Source organism: Vigna unguiculata, chromosome 7 (genome assembly GCF_037176805.1).
Source record: "Vigna unguiculata cultivar grain cowpea cultivar isolate G323 ecotype 2 chromosome 7, ASM3717680v1, whole genome shotgun sequence".
In the NCBI taxonomy this organism is placed as follows: Eukaryota; Viridiplantae; Streptophyta; class Magnoliopsida; order Fabales; family Fabaceae; genus Vigna; species Vigna unguiculata.
In genome coordinates, this window is record NC_140798.1 from 38956001 (window position 1) to 38976691 (window position 20691).

At 29.0% G+C, this 20691-nt stretch overlaps 2 protein-coding genes across 2 annotated transcripts; one reads left to right on the forward strand and one right to left on the reverse strand.

Annotated features, from left to right (window-relative positions):
• The first annotated feature begins 8272 nt into the window (after positions 1 to 8272).
• On the forward strand, positions 8273 to 10522 carry LOC114190745 (leucoanthocyanidin reductase-like). The gene is made up of 5 exons (XM_028079749.2): positions 8273 to 8565; positions 8753 to 8893; positions 9390 to 9627; positions 9721 to 9924; positions 10087 to 10522. The coding sequence occupies exons 1-5, from the start codon at positions 8356 to 8358 to the stop codon at positions 10344 to 10346; spliced, it is 1053 nt and encodes a 350-aa protein (XP_027935550.1). The 5' UTR covers positions 8273 to 8355; the 3' UTR covers positions 10347 to 10522.
• Positions 10523 to 12986: 2464 nt separating this feature from the next.
• LOC114192431 (Transmembrane Fragile-X-F-associated protein) lies at positions 12987 to 20451 on the reverse strand. The gene is made up of 14 exons (XM_028082148.2): positions 20026 to 20451; positions 18751 to 18841; positions 18557 to 18641; positions 18348 to 18417; positions 17923 to 17992; positions 16596 to 16665; positions 15494 to 15539; positions 15153 to 15405; positions 14846 to 15051; positions 14665 to 14739; positions 14350 to 14410; positions 14116 to 14196; positions 13775 to 13854; positions 12987 to 13320 (listed from the first exon to the last, which is right to left on the reverse strand). Exons 1-14 carry the CDS (start codon positions 20166 to 20168, stop codon positions 13242 to 13244), a joined length of 1410 nt encoding a protein of 469 aa, XP_027937949.1. The 5' UTR covers positions 20169 to 20451; the 3' UTR covers positions 12987 to 13241.
• Positions 20452 to 20691: the final 240 nt, after the last annotated feature.

Consider the following 20691-nt stretch of genomic DNA (forward strand, 5'->3'; position numbering starts at 1 on the left):
CATGTGGTTCGAATGTGCTCAAATTGAATCTTTGTTATTATGTGATCAGAGTGATATGTTTAAATCTCTAATCAGGATTTTCTTTGTCTAAATAGGTCATCTGATGAAAAATACAGTTCAAAGAAACAATTGAGTAAAAAAATAATATAACTAAGGTAAGAGGAGCTAATAATAACTTTTTCATGTTTGATTTTACTATTATAATTGATTGCTTGATTTACTGTATATTAATTGTTGAATTGGTGTATTTCATCAGTTGATTTGGGAAAATTATGTTTGGTTAAAAAACTTTGTATATTTTGAAAACTATATCATTGAAATTAATAGAAGACTAGAAATACAAATTATATATTTATGTGATGGTCTATTTCTTAATGCTTAAATTCTAATAGTTCAATTAATGGTATAAACCGACTAAATTAGAATGTTACACTCTTTTTTTATTATATTTCCTTTTATATATATATATATATATATATATATATATATATATATATATATATATATATATATATAATGTAATAATTAATAATAAATGTATTCTTTTTGTTAATAGTTTATTATACTATGACTTTTTTACATTAATTATTTTTATTTTGATAATTATCAATTAATTTAAAAAGGAAAATAATTGTTTTTATTATTATAGAAAATTGGACAGATAGTTATTATAAACATGTGTTTCTTCCACTAATTAAAAGAATAACTCTAATTCAAAAAGTTTTAAATGGGAATCTCTATAACATTTTTCTTGCACAATTTTATTTCACTCGAAAACTTTTTGTCTATTTTTGTACTTATTATCGCTCTCATCTTCATTTACATATAAAATTATTTATGATCATTCAACATATAAATTATTTTGTCTATCGAATATTAGAATAATAGGTTCATGATAAAAAAATTATATTTACATGTGTATGTACAAGTGATAGTTCCTGCTATACACAAAAAGAAATAACATCAAATTAGATAGTTTTAAGTTTCATTTTTTATAAACTAATTGGAAATTTTCATGTTTCTATGTAAAAGCAAACCGAAATCATGGATTGCAAATAAATAAAAAGTATAATCAATTAATACTTTAGTATCAATGAACAAAATCTTTAAGGAGCAAGGTGGCTTCTTTATTGAAATAAAGTCACACGTGGGATCATTTGAAACTCTCGTATTTAAGTTAGTTTGATTTTTGTACATAGCATAGACGATTGATAGCATATCAATTTTATGTATTTTAAACTAACTTAAATATGTTTAGTGATGATTTTATACATCATTTTTGTAGATATTTGTACAAAAATAACGATTAAATATGTACAAAAATACATAGTACCATATGGTTTAATGATCCATTATTTTTTTAAAATAATGGAAAGAAATAACTCAACATGTTATTTTTGTATATAGTGACTAATTTTATGATAAAAAAAAATGTTTAAAGACCAATTTAGAAACTAATTTTTAAATAAAGACTAATTTAGAGATTAATTATTTTGGTAGCCAGAACTTATGTAGCTAATGTTTGTGACTAATTATTGAAAATCTGCACCAGCTTACCTTTTTTTTTTTTCTTTAGTGGTGTTTTGACATCCATCCGCCATGATCTTTTATATGATACACGTAGTTAGCGGATGACGGGATAAATTTTCCTTAAAATGATAGTAAAGAATAATGATAGATATTTAAAATACTTTAAATTTCACATTAATTTAATACTTATAATATATTAAATTGATTACATTTGAGAGTAAAACAACTTTTTGTTAAGTAAAACAACCTTTGATCTTCATGTAACGTTTTTCTAAATTTTGTTTCCCGAGTCTTCTTAATTACACTTTAAAAGATGATTTTCACTCTTATGTTAAACATTTCTTGATATTATTGATAATGTGTGATCATCTCTTTCTTATTCTTTTCATTAATTTATTTACCCTAATTTTCCATTTGATCCCTCTCAATTTCGATATGAATCACAATGAAATTGATTTGAAGGAAACATAAGCATTGGTAGAGACAGAACAGATTTGGCCAACTTATATATTTGTTGCTATCCGTCAGTCAAATTGTAGGCTTAGAAACAACAAACTAGTTTATAATGTTTAAGAAAAGTTGTAATATAACAAAACGAATGTAAGAAGTAATCATTTATTATTCCCCTGCATCTGAATTTGGAATGGATGTGTGTCAAAAGGTTTCTTCCTCCCTTCCTCTGTTTTCTCATAAATATAAATAAGTGCTTTCATTGCTATCCTTTATAAAATCAATTATGTACGACACATCATGAACATCCAAGAGGATGTTTAAAACAAAACAAGGATCTTACAACACAACCATAGCTGATAATCGAAGCAAGTGCTCTGGATTCTATTATGCTATCTCTTCCATTTGGTTTATAGAAAAAAAAATAGAAAAAAGTAATTATAAAATTGAATATTTATTTATTTGATAAATTTTAAAAAATATTAAATAAAAGTAGAATATGTTGACTGATTTATAATATTTATTATATCCTTAATCTTACATTATATAGTTTTTCGATTGGAGACTACAAAAGTTTAAACTAGCAATCTTATTATATACCAAATAATCAAATTCGATCTCATTTTCCACTTATTTATGTCTATTCGCCTCATTAAATGAGGAATAACTTAAATATAAGAGGATAAATTGATCGAAAAATAAACATTAATTTAATTACTTTAGTTTCTGATAGTGAATTATTTGAAGAGAGACAGATGTCAAAAGTTGAATGCAACGTGAAGCTTCTAAATGATTTATTTTAAATTACAATAAACGTACGTTATCCTTCCTTAGTGCAAAACTTGTGTTTGTTATGACGAAGGAAACTTGACAGTGAATTATGTGTTAATAGTGCGAGAATCATGTATCAAATTGCTAAAAATGAGAAAACAATTTAACTTTTACATGTGTAAATTTAATTTTTTTTAGTCAATGTTAATTTTTTTTACCTTTGCAGCAGGTTTTTTAGTTAAAATTGAAACAAAAAATATGATCATGAAATAAGAAACGGCAAATAAATTTAATAAATAAAATCTAGTTAAAAAACTATATTTTGGTATATCTAGAATTACAGATTAAATTGCATGGATATTTCAAAGAAAAATTAATTTTAATCTTTAGGCAAAAATAAGGAACAAAAACATATTTAATTTTTTTTATAATATTATATATCTTAAAACTATCTTGTAATTAATTAAATAAATATCATTAGTTAATTAAAATTGAATAAAATACAATAAAATATGTATAATGTATTAATATTAACATTAATTTTAAAAATATATTTACTCAATAATTTTACTAAGTTAGTCAAATAATTTACAAATTTTAATAAATTTTCTTTTCATTTTTCACTATCTTTCTTTTAATCGAAACGATTTTACTTATACATTTCTTTTTCCTGAAATAAACTCATTTCAACATTTATTTTTTTAAGGATTTAGCACAAACCTTAATAAATAAGAACGTGCATAAAAAAATTGATCAAATTCTAATAGTTATTGTGTAAAAAAAAAATTGGACTCATAATAATCCATACAAATCAAAATTATTATTTGAAGACCTCTTGAAAACAAGAAAAACTGTTATTTTCTTTACTAAAGATATCCATGATTGGATGTTTTATTTATTTATTTATTATATATAGCATCATAATTAATTCGAGTCCTGGGTCATTTATTCTCTGTAGATTACATTATTTATTATTTTAAAATTGATTTAATGTAAATTTAAAATTCACTTGTCAGAAATAATTCACTATCAAATGTGTAATAAGTTTTTAGAAAAGTGATTGTGTGATATAATTTATTGTTTTCTACTTATAAGAAATATTAGTCTCTTAAAAAAAAATGAAATGATTGTTACAAGTTTTTTGAAACCGATTTGTAATTAAAATAGCAGTTTTAATATGGTGAAAAGAAAAACTTAAATAAATGTTGTAAACTTAAATATCTCACTGTGAACAGTGTAACTTGTTGTAAACTTCTCCCATAAATTTTTTTCCTCTTTTAAGTCAATTTATTATTTTGATTTATCATAAATCTGTCGGCATTGAGAATGGAAAGTTAAACAAATCTTAAGAAACTAGAAATGAATAAATAGATAAAGGGAAAGGAATTAAAGAAGTAAATCAAATTAATAATAGGGAAGAGGACTTATATTTACTAAACACAATTGTAGAATCATTCATTATTTTTGGACAAAAGAGGTAAGTATCTATCAGTCAAAGAAGGGAACTTATTTTTTCATGCACACAGTAGATAAGCACATTTTCTGCATTGCTACCAAAACCTTTTTCATGTGTACAAATAAATCATTTATAATATTTTTATATCAAAAATTATAATTTTTCACAAATACGTAAAATCAAGATAAAAATAACTAGAATACCTATGATTTTACAAATTCTAATTAAGCTGTACACATCTTTATATCATAAAAGTTTTTGTATAATTCTTTGTTGTGAATTCATACAAATTATGAAAGTAAATTTAACACGTACTCATTTATTCTTTATCTATATATACATATTTGTTTTTCATTTTTATTTTAAATAATTATCCTTTTCAAAATAAAATATTTTTTTTCATGGGTTTCTTATAAAAAAATTACATTCATTAAAAAATATCTCATTTAGTAATATTACTTTTTTTACAGGATAGAAATGAAATTTATCGATGTAAAATGAAATTACATTATGAGGCAGTTGCTCCCACAGATAGGGATGGCAACGGGGCGGGGCGGGGACGGGTTTCACTATCCCATATCCATCCCCACAAAAAAAATTCATCCCCATCCCCATACCCAAACCCAACGGGTATCAAACTTTTGTCTCATCCCCATCCCCACCGGGTAACGGGTATAATCTCGTACCCATACCCGTACCCGTGTTCTAACAACTTTAATATTAATTTTTATAAGAGAAAAAAATTACGGTAAAGAAAACATAATATTATCAAATATTCAATATTAGGAGGATGATTGTTTCTTCCATATTTTAAATGTTTGTTTAGTTCAATTTTTTAAATTCTAATGAATCTCTTTTTTATACACTAATAAAAGTTATAATACATCATTTGATCAAAATGACACAAAGAACAAATAATAAACACAATAATAAAATTTTGACAGATTTTGTATTTTTTAAACTTCAATATATGTTGGATAGTGACAAAAAAATATTCATAGCAATTACATTAAATTTTTATATTGTAGTAAATAAAAGTTATTTATACAATTAAAGTGAAAAAATTACAATATGATTAATAATGAGTTATAAAATAAAAAAAATTAGATAGAATATATCAAAATATTATTCTATATGATGAAAATAAACAATAAATAAAAATATTAAAAAACTAACAAATGTGTGTTTTAGAAATAATTTGAGAGACTATCGAAAGAAATCGCACAAAGGAAATCAAATGTATAATTAAGGTATGATAAGATGAAAAATATCTTAGAGAACAAATTATTAAATTATGTTTGAAGTGGTTAAAATTAAATAGAAATATTATTAGTGCCCAAAAAATTTGTCACTAAATTACAAATAAATTAGTAATTAAATTGGTCACTAAATCAAGTACCAATTCAATCATTGAATCGGTCACTAATTTAATCACTGATTCAGACAATAAATCAATTACTACAACCAATGACGAAAAATAGTGATTGATATGGGTTAATGACTAAATCAGTCAATATTTCATATTTTTCTTGTAGTGAATTATCATATATTATTCCTAAATATCATTATATATATATATATATATATATATATATAATTTTAACCATTTCAAACATAATTTAAAATAAAAAAATTACAGTATGATTAATAATGAGTTATAAAATAAAAAATAATTAGATAGAATATATCGAAATATTATTCTACATGATGAAAATAAACGATAAATAAAAATATTAAAAAAACTAACAAATATGTGTTTTAGAAATAATTTGAGAGACTATCGAAAGAAATCACACAAAGGAAATTAAACATATAATTAAGGTATGATAAGATGAAAAATACCTTAGAGAACAAATTATTAAATTATGTTTGAAGCGGTTAAAATTAAATAGAAATATCATTAGTGCCCAAAAAATTTGTCACTAAAATACAAATAAATTAGTAATTAAATTGGTCACTAAATCAAGTACCGATTCAATAACTAATTTAATCACTTATTTAGTCAATAAATCAACTACTACCACCAATGACGGAAAATAGTGATTCATATGGGTTATTGACTAAATCGGTCACTATTTTATGTTTTTTTTGTAGTGAATTATCATATATTATTCCCAAATATCATTATATATATAATTTTAACCACTTCAAACATAATTTAAAGTGAAAAAATTATAGTATGATTAATAATGAGTTATAAAATAAAAAATAATTAGATAGAATATATCGAAATATTATTCTACATGATGAAAATAAAAAATAAATAAAAATATTAAAAAACTAACAAATGTGTGTTTTAGAAATAATTTGAGAGACTATCGAAAGAAATCGCACAAAGAAAATCAAATGTATAATTAAGGTATGATCAGATGAAAAATACCTTAGAGAACTAGGAAAACTTTTCAAATATCAACATATATACTCAATAGTTGAAAAATAACAAAAATTATTTTAATGAAATAAAAGAGTTCTTCAAATTAAACAAAAATTAATAATAATAAGTAAATATTTTTTTTTATATTACCTTAAATTGAGAGCATAAACATTCTCATGTGAAAGGAAAATATATAATAAATAAAAATATTAAAAAATAATTGAAATATTCAAATGTGAGGCATAAAAAATTTTTAATTAACATAAATCATTTTAACATAATTACATAAAAGTTATGATAAGATAAAAAATATATTGGAGATGCGAATGAGTTTCATGACAAACCAAATAATTAAAAGAAATAAAAAATAGAAAGTATATATATATATATATATATATATATATATACTTAATTAATTATGAATATTTTAATAATTTAAATGGAGATGGAGATATGGCGGGGACGGGTATTATGGCGGGGATATGTACATCCTCATACCCATCCCCATACCCAATTGAAAAAGTCGAGGATTCCCCATACTCATACCCATACCCAGTCAATGCGGGGATTCCCCGTCAAAACGGGGATGGGTTCGGGCAATACCCACGGAGACGGATTTATTTGCCATCTCTACCCATAGATATGCATGTGGATCCGTCACTAACCTATTGATTTAGTATAACGCATATAAACTCTTGAAAAGTGGTCTTATATTTAAACTAAGCTTAGCTAGAGATGACAAAATATTCCTAACTAATATTACGAGTATATACAATTAATTGCATATATTTATAAATAAAATTTATAATAATACTAAATGAATATTCATGAATATATATATATATATATATATATATATAATTATATATATATATATATAATTATTATTATCCGTGAATTTTATTTAAATATTTTAAAAAGTTAAATAATTAAAATAAAGTTGTTAACGAAAAAAATATTAATAGTTAAAAATATTATTTATAATTTGATTTTATATATTTTTATTTTTTACTGAATCTATGAAATTGAAGTGATTTTAAAAGAAATTAAGTTTTTAAATTTATATTTTGGTGTAACTTATTAAATTTGTTTTCTAAAAAGACGTATTTATTTATATTAATTTTATTTAAAATTGAAAAATGTGTGTGTACAATTAACCTTATATTATATTTTAAAATACTTTCAATTAAATTTCAAAATTAAGTAAGAAAATGTATCTAGATGTGATTATGTTGGTATCAATTAGTGTTTTGATTAAGTAAATAGCTAAACATAAAAAGTAAGAAAGGAATAAAAAACAAAATAAATGTATCATTATCCATTTCTTGTAGTATACTATTAAACATTATTAAAAATAGCTAATCTTTGAAGAATTGGAACATGAAGTACATCTAAAAACCAGTAAAAGGTAGTGTAAAAAAGTTTGTCTGGCGAATATGATTAATTACATGAAACAAAATTGTTAGCTAGTAAAAGAAAGTATCTGAAAAACCCTGATAAAATTTTGATACGGTGCATGCTGCAGAGTATGGCTACGCGGCATTCCCACTTAAATTTTCAAGTATGGCTTAAGGATGTTGAAGAGTAGGTGAAAAAAATATTGAGTAATGTGTTCAGTTTGGTAACTATTACTTTTCTAGCTAGCTATATTCTAACGTACACACTTGCCTATATAAACCACCTAGCACGGTTTTCTTTTTGCATGCCCCAATTGTCTTTAATCTCTGTTTGTACTTGACTTCAATCCCATTAATTACCACACTTCTGCAAAACCATGGTAACGTCACCAACCATTCCCAACGCCACCACCACCAAGGGTCGTGTTCTCATCATCGGAGCAACGGGTTTCATAGGCAGGTTTGTGGCTGAGGCAAGCCTCCTCACCGCACACCCCACCTACTTGCTTCTCAGGCCACCACCTCTTGTCCCTTCCAAGGACGCCATTGTTAAAACCTTCCAAGAAAAAGGGGCCATAGTCATTCACGTAATACACTTTATCTTTTCTTTCTATTATCTTATGTTATATCACAGAGGTAATAATGTGTATGTGTATGATAGACCTTATTTGTCAGATTTACAACTTTTTTTCATTAATAAATACTTGTTTTGAAGAATGTGCCAACTTCTATTCTTTTCATAGAAGATTTTACCCGTGTTGTATTTTGTGGTAGGGTGTGATAAATAACAAGGACTTTGTGGAAAAGATTTTGAAAGAGTATGAAATAGACATTGTCATTTCTGCCATCGGTGCCAAGAGCTTGCTGGATCAGCTAATACTGGTGGAGGCCATGAAATCTGTCAAGACTATTAAGGTGCTACTTTCTTACTTTTTTCTAATTTATTACATGACAAGTTTCAATAAGTAAAAAATAGTAATGGTTACAAGAATAAGAATAAGAAAAATAATGAATCAAGTGCGTTTCATTTACCAGATGGTTGTTTTTTTCTTTCGTATGTCGTAACCATCGAAACAATTTACCAAGAACTGTTCATCTAGTGAGTTACGCGTATAAATAGTTAACGTTTTTGAAAAAAAAAAAAACTATATATATTCATACATTTCTCGAGCAAATCTAACATGATCAAAGTTTGAATGATCAATATTTGAGATAAAAACAAAAATGAAAATTATGTTATAGTTTAGTTTAGGACCTTTATTAAAAGAAACAGTGGTGAACAGTAATATGGATAAAGGGTGATTTTCATAGAGAAAGACCAGCCTTACCAAATATTGTAATAGCTAAGTTTCACCAAGAGATGTTAAGGGTTTAGTATAGAAATACTTACGTGTTATAATTGATGTTGCAGAGGTTTTTGGCTTCGGAGTTTGGGCATGATGTTGACAGAGCGGATCCTGTGGAGCCAGGTCTAACAATGTACAATGAGAAGCGATTGGTTAGGCGCATGGTTGAGAAATCTGGGGTGCCATACACCAATATTTGTTGCAATTCCATTGCTTCTTGGCCTTACTACGACAATTGCCACCCATCTCAGCTTCCTCCACCCTTGGATCAGTTGCAAATCTATGGTCACGGTAATGTCAAAGGTATATAACTAAACAACACCAATCATTATTATTCCATAAATGCTTCTTTTCAACAAATTGCCCTAAACTCCATTTTTTTTTTCATCTATGCAGCTTACTTTGTTGATGGCATTGATATTGGAAAGTTCACCATGAAGGTTATTGATGATGTAAGAACAGTCAACAAAAATGTTCATTTTCGACCATCTAACAACTGCTACAGCATCAATGAACTCGCTTCTTTGTGGGAAATGAAAATTGGCCGCACAATCCCCAGAGTGACCGTAACAGAAGATGATCTTCTAGCAGCAGCTGCAGGTTCAATCATTCATCAATTCTTTTATGTCTCACAATTGCTAAGTTTGACTACAAAGTAACATTAAAGTGAAGATATTTACTAATTTGTAAAGTTAATCTATGATTAAAATCTCAAGTACTGAAGTGGGGCATGAGAATTACTTTTAATGTGTACATTTGCAGAAAATTGCATACCCCGAAGTATCGTGGCATCTTTCACTCATGACATATTCATCAAAGGTTGTCAAGTTAACTTCAAGATAGATGGAGTTGATGATGTTGAGATCAGCACTTTGTATCCTGATGAAGCATTCAGAAGCTTGGAGGATTGTTACGAGGACTTTGCTCATATGATTGACGACAAGATTCATAAAGAGGAACATAAAATTAAGGGCACAAAGTCTGTAGTGGAAGCAGTGCCAATCACAGCTTCCTGTGGATAAGATTCACCTCCTCAAAAATGTTTTAAATTTGTTGCTATTTATTTACCAACTACTAGCCTCTGGTGAGGTGGAAACATATATGAGTAGTTAGATATGGACTTTTTATGTTCAAGTTATTTGGAAGACCATATTATCTACTATATTATCCTATAGTATGTTCCCCTGTTTTGGTGTCATATCTTTTAAGATTTAGTGTTCATAGTCAGAGAGAACTACACCGATATTCTCCTATTTTCTTTCTGACAAAACATAAAGCAAATAATCATTCTCTAATAATACCATGATTTAAGCACTTTATTGAAAATTTAGGGGGAAGGGACACCTGTAGGTTATTTTCTATTGAAATAATAGTTGTACAATATTGCAAAGAATTTAATCAATCAATGAAGCTGTGCTGTTACCCCACCGTTACTGTGATTTACGCAATTAATTGATTGCAATGTAATAGGCCTCTTTGCATGCTTGGTATCCGTCAGTCAAATAGTATATTTTGCAAAAAGAGATTAGATTGGAGTGAGAAGTTGTAAATTACATGAATAAACTAAATATATGAAACATATCATTCGAGGAAAGTGAGGTAACAAGTTCTGGTAGATGTGATTTAAAATGTGCAAATGCTTCAAGATTTTAAGTCTTGTTACTTTTGATTGATTTAGATCTTCATTATAGGAAATATGTTGATAGTTACCATCAATCCAACACTTAAGTTGGTTAGGATCTAAGATAAATTATGTTCTTTACATAGTCAACATTTCTGATGAAAATCAATTTAGTTATTGATTGAGTCCGGTTAATGAGTTAATGATCGAATTTTAGATATTAAGAGATAAAAATATATTATATAAGTTAGATCCGTCTAATGTTATAATTATACTTATTGGATGAACAAAATAACTTTACTTAAATGTAGGAAGGATGTATTGTTCAATAGTATATTTTAAGATTTTTGTTCCTGTAACAGGAACTCGATCAACTTGTGAATTTGTACTTATGTAAAGTCTAAACGGAAATGAACATACAAATTAGGTCTAATATCAATTTGAAATACCTTTATTGTATCTTAAATGCATAAATTTCTTAAGAGAAGTTATATTATTTCAAAAATAATGTAAGATTAGTCTAAATTTATATTTAGGCTTACAGATATAGATTTAACATATTAATGGTAAATTAATATTACGTTGGTCTCAGTGAAACTAAACTTTACAAAAAGTTATTGTGGTTGAAAAGTGAGGCACGATTAAAATGATTATCAATTAAAAATAGACCAGTAAATAGTATAATAGTTAAAGAACATTATTTGACTAAAAAGGACAAGGATAACCTACCTGCACTTCAACCTACGGAGTGTATTGAGTTGAAAGTTAAAAAAAAAGTTACATAAAAAGTCTAACAAAATTTAAAAGAATATGAAAGAATATTATAACTTACCAGTTTTATTTATTTTTTAAAATAAAAGTCTTAATGACCTAGATTTTGTAATTTAAATTTTTAATAATTTTATATTATGAGAATTTAAAAGATTCGAAAGGGTTTTATGAATTCATAACATTTGAAAGAACTCCACGAAATTTTAAAATATAATTTTAATATTTTATTAGTCGTTTGTTTCTAACTTCGGATCGTCATGTACTAATCTACTCTATATTAGCATCTTATTTTTTATTCCTGGTTAAAATAATAAGTTCAAAATTATGATATGTATTATTCAGTAGTAATGATGATGAAAATCTTTGGGATTATTAATTCATCATAACGGTTTTCCTTCATAAAAACATTATCAAGTGATGCACATTAATACTTATGAAAGTCTTCAAAAAGAGCTCTATCATTGAAGAGAGAAGGCTATATTGATGGCAGAAATTAATATCCTAACTAGCACAAAAAGAATATAGAATCAAACCAATCTCAAGAGTTTGACTAGAATTTTTTATTGGTGTAATATTTATGATTCTACTTAAAAGTCATGCAAATTTTACTAAAATTTGTATACTTTTAAATACCCCCAACAAGTTTTTAATGAGTTGTAAAAAATCTTAATTAAATCCTAAAAATACCATCAGACTCTATTGTACTTTATGATAATCTCGATTGAATGGAACACGCTTTATTCGTATCATTTAATTAAATGCCATAAAAGTTATTAAGAAAAAATCTTTTAAATGAATGGAGCGGTGGTCCAAGATTCTTTTTCTGGTACATCAGAAAAATTTCTCGGATATAGTACGATTCTAGAAGCAACTCTATTTTCAGGGCCAGTTCCTTATATCTGTGAGTGACAAAGGAAAATGTTGCAGAAAAGGATTCTTTGTCAGACTAAGAAATGAATAGCTACAACACCAACCAAACATTTATAAACCATTGTTTTAGAGTATCATGTGTTTTTGTTTTGCCATTTACATGTCATTTTTTCCTTTCTTTGTCCTTGTTAGAGAAAGATGTCTCCAATGGCAGGTCATCCCTAAAACCCCTATTTTTCCATCAACCCATCTGACAAATTTGACCCAATGGTGGAGAAAATTAGGTGATTTGTACCAAGTTATAAAATTTAATCTAATCCATCACATGTTTGAATCAATAATTCTGAATCTTGGCATGGTTATGATATGAATCCTTAATTCCATGGTATCACTCAAAGAGTTCAACAATCATCTTGCATTTTCTGTGTAGAATAATCCTCTGTAACAAAATTCAAAACAACATAACTATTGGCAATTCGTTCAGAATTGCAAGAATGCACTATGGGGGCAGAAATGTTTGAGATTATATACATCTTCTGGTCTTCAACATATAAAATCTATGAGCAGAGAAATTGATACTTCTCAGTGCTTGCTTCTTCTAAAACCACAAGCTGGATGGTCAGTGAGATACCTATACATACATCTTCAATACAGTCTACACATCATATACAGGCATCCTTTCTTCAATGGTGCCACGGCAAACAGGGCACCTTTTACATTTTTCGCAGCAAGTGCTGTTATTCACATTGGAAAAAGGCAAAACAGAAAAATTCAATATTTTGAACACAAGTCCCTCATAACATATTTAAATGGAAAGAATTAAATAGATTCTTTGCAGATGCAACAAAAACTGGTGGAAATTTCCTCATTAAAAATAAAAAAGGTTGTGATCCTGTCACTGTCTACTTTTTCTTCAAACATTGCATATGGGACCATTTGGTTTCAGAAAAGTCTTCTGTTCTTTAATTAGTTACTTCTATTTATAAAAGTGTCACCTTATTTTTCACTGTTTCTTGTATTCAAAAGTTTCTATAAAAAACTATCAGAACATTTATTTTTATATCTGCTTTCACTACATTTTATTCAAACTTTTCAAAGCAGAAAATAAAGTGAAAATATGATAACAGAAAGCATTTTCTCAAACCAAACATCTTTAGAGTGGAGCAACTGTAATGCAAGAGCTCTTACCTGCAAATAATGTGATGCCTACAAGGAAGGAGGACCACGTTAATCTGCTCTTCGAAGCAAATTCTACATAAGATCTTCTCCTGATTTTAAATATCATTCAATTTTGAATTTTGTCAGATCCTGATATGCTTGACCATTCAAGCACAATTAATGAGCAAAAATAAAAAATTCATAACAAGGATTTCAGTGCAAGATGTTGTAAACTCCTCGCAATAGAGAAAGGTTCAAAGCCAGTATAATTTATATCAGCCTATTGACCCATGAAACTGAAGATTATACTTCATAAAAAGTTGATAATTTACACAATGCCAAAAACAATCGATCAAGGTAGAGAACGTTACATTTTGAAGCCTTTCATACTCCTCCTGGCTAAATTTTGTAACTTCTGTTTGCTCACCCAGTGCAGCTTGTAATCTCCAAATCTGTGTGTTATAAAGAACAGCGAGATAATATAACGTATGAAAAAAAATTAAACCTACTAGTGTAAACTAAGATATTCTTATAAATGACGAAGCAATATCATAAAAAATACTTAGGTAGCTATTTATTTAAAAAAAGGAAATTAATGTCTTCACCTCCTCAACCAGATCTGCTCTAGGCATTTTCTTCACTGTATCAGGGGTAAAAGTATTATACCTAAACAGTAAATCAAATGACATATCATTAGAGAAAGAATGACATAACATTAGAGAAAAGCTTGTTTTATTGCAAGCACACTGCAAACTTTGCTAATTTTTTAACCAAAAAATTGTTACACTACACAATCAGGACTTCCAAGAGAAAGGTATGCAAGTGACAACTACAGGATTCAAAAACTGCTCATAAGCATGGCAAAAAATACTTATGACGTTAAACATATGTAATTTTAGGGTTTAGGATGGCGTACTGACCCAGAACTCCCAGAAAAAAAAAGTCTAGCTTCTTCCTCTTTACTTCCTTCATCTATTGACCACCAACCAAGTAACCTGTAAAGAGAGAAAGCACAGGCAATAAAAAACTATTTACTGTAAATTCGGCATGGCATCTACAAAGACAAATCATTTTGAAGCAAAAAAAAATTTAAATCAATACCTTGAGCCATGTCGAAAGAACCCAAAGCACTCACGAGATTTTGATGCTATAGAGGAATATCTTTCAGGAATATCTCCACTATAGAGTAAAAGAACTATCTTCTCCATTAATCTATATGCAGCAAACAAAACCCCAGCTCCTTGCAACAAAAAAAGTGGTGAAAAAATGACCCAATGTTGCAGATTTTTTGCACTGGATGGCGTTCCCTAAAATTTAAATGAAAAAAAGGTGGAAAGACAATCAAAAACTAAGGAAAGTTACAAATTCCAAGACAAGATGACAAGATTTTTGTTCAAAATTATCATACCTCTAAATGCATAAAAAGAATTATTTGAAAACCAATGAATGGAATTTTCATGATATGCCCACCAATATCCTGCAGATTGCAGAACCCATTTTGCTGCCTATCTTCATCTGCATAAATAACTAAGCCTCCTCTACTCATGTCAAGGTATCTTATGGTATTTGATGATGAACATGGTTCTGTAATGTGACAGCCTCCATGAATAGTTGGATTGTGCCACTTAGTACAAACAAGAAAGGCAAAGCACTGTGCAATCCTGCCAAAGAATACATTGATTTTATGAAGGAAAAGGCACGAGACTAATGCAAATTACTAAACATTCGACCACAAGATATTGATCATACCCATAGTTAATAAATAAGTCCCACCAGCCTAGAGCAGCAACATCACCTGCAGGTAATTGAAATAATGTTAGTCGCGAAAAGTTTGAGTATCAATCTTAGTCAACAGTAAAGTTTTACAAGGAATGTGATCAAAGTAACACAAAGCAGATTGAAACCATAATGAAAAAATCAGACATACAGTATACATTCTAAGCAACGTGTTAAAACGTGTGCATAGAGAAATACATTGCAAATCTGCCATATATATGCTATAGTGGTCAAAATTCCTTACATTAAGTAGAATTTATTACACTATACTTTTGTTTTACATCAGCATAAAAAGGAATTTAGATTACAAGTCAAGGTGAGTACAGCTTATGTGACAATGATATAATTGATTTTCAAAACGTGGAAGATTGATTTCTAAATGCTCAACTGTGTCAAATAACTTCAATCTGAGCTGTAAGTTTTTATCTTTTTTGCAATAATTATCCGTAGACTGAATGCTAGGTATAAATTCAGGAACAAATAAAACTTTATTTAAGCTTATATGTGCCAGTTTGGACGAGTTTCTCTAATAAGCCCTTCTAAGGGATTCCGGAGAAGTTTGTCCATACAGACCCTGGATCAATAAAAGTAACCCAGGATATTTCTTGATCATATGCCAAAGTAAGGAACCAAAACAAGAGTAATTACTTAAAACCCTACCACCCAAAAAATCATAGCAATAATACCAACAGAAGAATGCAAAAAAAGGAGGATTTAAATCCATAACTTGAAAAATTAATTCAGAACCTCTACCGATGTAAGGACGCCTCAGTTCAGAAATAAAACTCTCTCAAGTTAACTTCCTAAATTCTTCATTAAATAAATACAAGTCATTGCTCGAGAATATTGGAGACAGCTAATATCTGTATATTTATAAAAGCTAGTATCATAAAAATGAAGCAGGAAAAAAATTAGCCAACATCACAAAAATAGATGTAGAGAGGTCAAGAAAAGGTGGGGAATGATAAAGCCGTAATTAAATAGCAAGAAGCAACTCCAAGTTAACCATGAATTTAAAGAGAATTCAATCTCAATATAAATCACAAATAACTTTTAAGAGAAACTTAAAACTTACCACATATCTTTAGAAGAGTGAACACTGTGGCAGCAATCAAGAAGACCATGGATATTGAAATCCAGAAGTGCTAGAAAACAAAATTATACAATTTAGTTTTGAACTTTTCACAAATAAAAAACAAAAGAAAGATAACAATCTACGGAGTGTAACACTCAAAAAAAAATTTTTGCAGTAGACATGTGTTGAATAAGGTAATGTCAATTATAAGATGAGAAGAAAATAAAAACAAAAAGAAACATCTCAATGCAAAGAAGCTATCAATGTTGTACATATTACTTACATGTCAGTGTTACAAGGCATGGCAAAGGTTAAATATAACAATGTTTGAAACCCAACATGAGATGTGCAATTGATAGTTGAAAGGCACTTGTGCTTCCCTATACTCTTAAGATATATAGGCACCAACACTTCCTAACTACACATATATTCCAATAGTGAAGTTCAATCGTTTCCAACACTGGGATCCTCCTAGATTAAAAATAAAGAGACCTCATTTCAGAATGTGCATGTGCATTGTACTAGTGCCAATAAGCCACAACACAGTGGCTATCCATCTCAACCAGGTAGGATTCTTCCATAACATAAACCCACACAAATCACGATAGACTCTTTTTCAAAAACTACAGCCATGCTTGCAGCACACACACACACACACAAGTGGACAGTAGAATGTTTCTATGGCATACCACAAAAGACTATTTATAATCATGTGAAATGTGAAATATCATTCAACTTCAGTGTTGATCATCGGGCACTGAAATGAACGCCCAAAAGGATGTCAACCACCAACAAATAAATTAATCATTGAAGTGAGAGTCACACACACATTACACTTAATAGACATAAAAGGAATAAAAGTTAATCCAATGCAAAACAATGACAAAATAAAAAGAAAGGAAAGAGTTTTTTTATATTTATAATAATTATATTACTTGAAGGTTCCTTTTTTCTTTTACTTACCATAAAGCAAAAACAAAGAGACTTGAACTTTGATTACTAATGTATTTCACCTAAATTTAAGTATAAGCATAGCCTCCAGCCAAGGCTCCGTAGACAACAAAGACTTTTGAAGTATAGATATAATCACAATCTATTGCCGCTACATATTCCTCATCCCTCTATAGACTCTAACAATGACACTCCAAAATTCACTGAGGATTTGAATATATGTTACTTGAAAAATCATCACAATCGGGAGTCTTAAATTGCCATGAAAAGCCAGTTGAGATACTTATTTCAGTAGTTTCATTGAGGATCCTCATTTATTCTGTTACAGATCATATTGCAGCTTAATTAATCAATCAGCTAAAGAATAACATCTTACAGGAAGAGTTTCCCATACTGCTTCATCAGTCAAATTTTCATCATCCCCAGGCATCAAAGCCCTACACATCCTATGGAAAGACATTTTTGTCAATAAATTATCCATTTGTTAGAAGAGCATAAAATAGTATTGCATGTTGCATAATTCATTAAAGTTCGGCCTAAGCACTACTTCCCATTTCATTCATTGAAACTTCTCAACAATCACAATAATTAGTTGAAAGTAGACCTAAAAATGCAGGTAATTTTACAAATCACTTGATAAAGTTGAATGTTTGTGGTGAATTTATTGCAAACTTTTTTAGCAGTGCCAGCTAATATTACAGAAACTGGAAGACTATGAATGGGTTAAAATATATCTGCTAGCTCCTTATGAACTACTGGAATATAAATTCTGGTACACGAATAGATGAAGCAAGATATTACCTGACGTTATCAAACAAAACCACCATTTCAAAAAATACCAGGGGCATGAAGACAATCCTTAAATTCATCTCTGCATCATTAAAATGAATAATATTTAATTTCGTAGCATCTTGTAATTAATAACTATTAAAAGAAGTATCACACTTTTGGTGTAAAGATACACTGATTAAAAAAATCCATTTAGCCATGCCACAAGAAATGTTGCCTACCATAACTGCTCCCGAGATGTATACAAAGAAGTAGCTCAAATGCAACAAGTAGTGGAGTTGCTACGAGTGAATGAAAAGGAGCCCACTGCCCATTAACAATTTATGTTTAAGTTCAGTAACAAAACCCTACTACAAGATAAATTTCTAATTTTCTAGAAAATAATAAGGAAGAATTTTCATGAAGTATATCTTACTCGCCGATCATGAGGAATCGAAGGAGCGGGCAAGGAAAACCTGCCTCGTGCCACCACAGCATGAAAAAGCCATAGAGGAGAAAATACTTTCCTGTTAAAAAAGATGTTAAAGTATGGCTATGATTGATAAGAATATGTTATACATTCTTAATCTATTTCTTCTTCTCAATATACAACAACCTAAGATCTATTACCCAAAACTCCACTCCTCAATAATATTTTAAGAAAGATTTGAAGAACTTGCCAATGATTCATACTGAATGATCAAATGTTTACGTTCAATTCGGTGTTCGGCATGACATAAATGGGCACATAAACGTGAAAATGACACACCCATACATATTCCTATTTACTCGGTGTATAAAATTTGACAGTATTGTTGTTGGTTTGAATCACATGGTACCATGATTTTATTACTAAGACTAAAAGTTTCATTGAATAAAATCCTGCGGTATCTTGTACAATCATAATATGAGACATGCATAACAAGAATAATCATTTCATGCTCAAAACCACAGACAACTCTGAATCCTTTGATGGCTATTCTTATAAGTACAATTCGGTTGGGATCAGTACCCATCAAAGTTGCGAATATTTAGTGAGGCGATGGAGGATATTGGTAACAACCCATAATGCTAATGTATTAGTATTAATTTTAGAAAACCTCATCAATTATTAGCCTAACTGTAGAGAAACATTTTGGAACATAACAAAGTTGAGAAATGAGGGTGGGGAATTAATTAACACGTTACTAAAGCGATGTACTTTCATCCTCACTAGCTAAATCAACATGGCCAGAGCAAGTATGTTCCTTATTACATATAACTACACATCGAAATTTTAAGTTCTCTCTTTACTCTCGTCTCAAAAACATCACACACAAACAGACAGTTCCACATATGGAAAGCGGAAACGAGGGTATCCCAGTTCCGATCCCATTTACAAATGAACAAAATAAAATAAAATAATAATAAGTTTGTATAACGCAGCAGAAGGACAGTAGCGTATAAGGTAAGCAAGTTTGCATTTCCAAAAGGAAAATAAAAAAGAAACTACTAGTGTTCCTCCCAATGAATGCCATTTTTTTCCAGAATTACAGAAAAAAACAACTGCATGCATTGAAATTCAAAAAGGGGGGAAACAAAAAGCACATGACAATTCATAACAAAAATCAACAAAAGGTGGAATTTTGTAGAGACCCTTTGATTCAAATCCACAATTTCTAAACTGGGTAATAAAAGAGGAAGTGTGTGAATGAAGAAAAAGAGAACCTACCACCATGTCCATGAGTCAGGAAGGAAATGGTCAAGCTTGAGAGCAAGGAGAAGAGTGAAAGAGAAAAGCAAAGCATGAGCTACGAGAGCTTGCAGGGCCTTCGCCACCCTTCTCCAACTCATCACCCTCCTTCGAACCAGCATTTCTCCAAGCAGAAAGCAAAAGCAACAATGGACAAAAGAGAAGAACTTTCTGACACTCACAAAAACAGCAACAGGACCAGAAACTCACGTCTCTCTCTCTACCAAAACCGAAACTGATGACAAAATATCACAGAGGATGCTACCAAAATTCCTCGGAGGTTGCAAAGAGAGTGACTTGGGAACAGGCTTCAGCTTCTTGCGTTACATAAATCTTTGCCTTTTTCTAAAACAATTTACTCTCTCTCTCATTGCCTTCTTTTCTACGCAAAAGAAACGCTAAAGAAACGTTTCTATCCTATGATAAATTAATTTATTATATCTTTATGCCGATGTGATTGAATGGTCGAAAATACCCATTATGTTCAAATGCAAAAGTTCGAAAAGAAAAGTAGAAGACTCACCTGGAATCTTATTAAGATGAATTCAAGAACACAGTTCTAAATGGTGTTTATATTTATTTGTAAAATACATTTAAAGGAAAACGAACGCACTTAAACTAAACCGAAGACTCTCTTTTTCTCAG

Bases quoted from the DNA above. Each gene is read 5' to 3' on its own strand.
- LOC114190745 (XM_028079749.2), top strand. From the start codon at position 8,356: ATGGTAACGTCACCAACCATTCCCAACGCCACCACCACCAAGGGTCGT. The intron at 8,566-8,752 runs GTAATACACTTT...ATTTTGTGGTAG, and splicing joins AAGGGGCCATAGTCATTCAC to GGTGTGATAAATAACAAGGA. The intron at 8,894-9,389 runs GTGCTACTTTCT...TTGATGTTGCAG, and splicing joins AATCTGTCAAGACTATTAAG to AGGTTTTTGGCTTCGGAGTT.
- LOC114192431 (XM_028082148.2), bottom strand. From the start codon at position 20,168: ATGCTGGTTCGAAGGAGGGTGATGAGTTGGAGAAGGGTGGCGAAGGCC. The intron at 16,666-17,922 runs GTAAGATGTTAT...TTTGTTTTCTAG, and splicing joins CAGTATGGGAAACTCTTCCT to CACTTCTGGATTTCAATATC. The intron at 13,855-14,115 runs GTAACGTTCTCT...ATTTAAAATCAG, and splicing joins AGTATGAAAGGCTTCAAAAT to GAGAAGATCTTATGTAGAAT.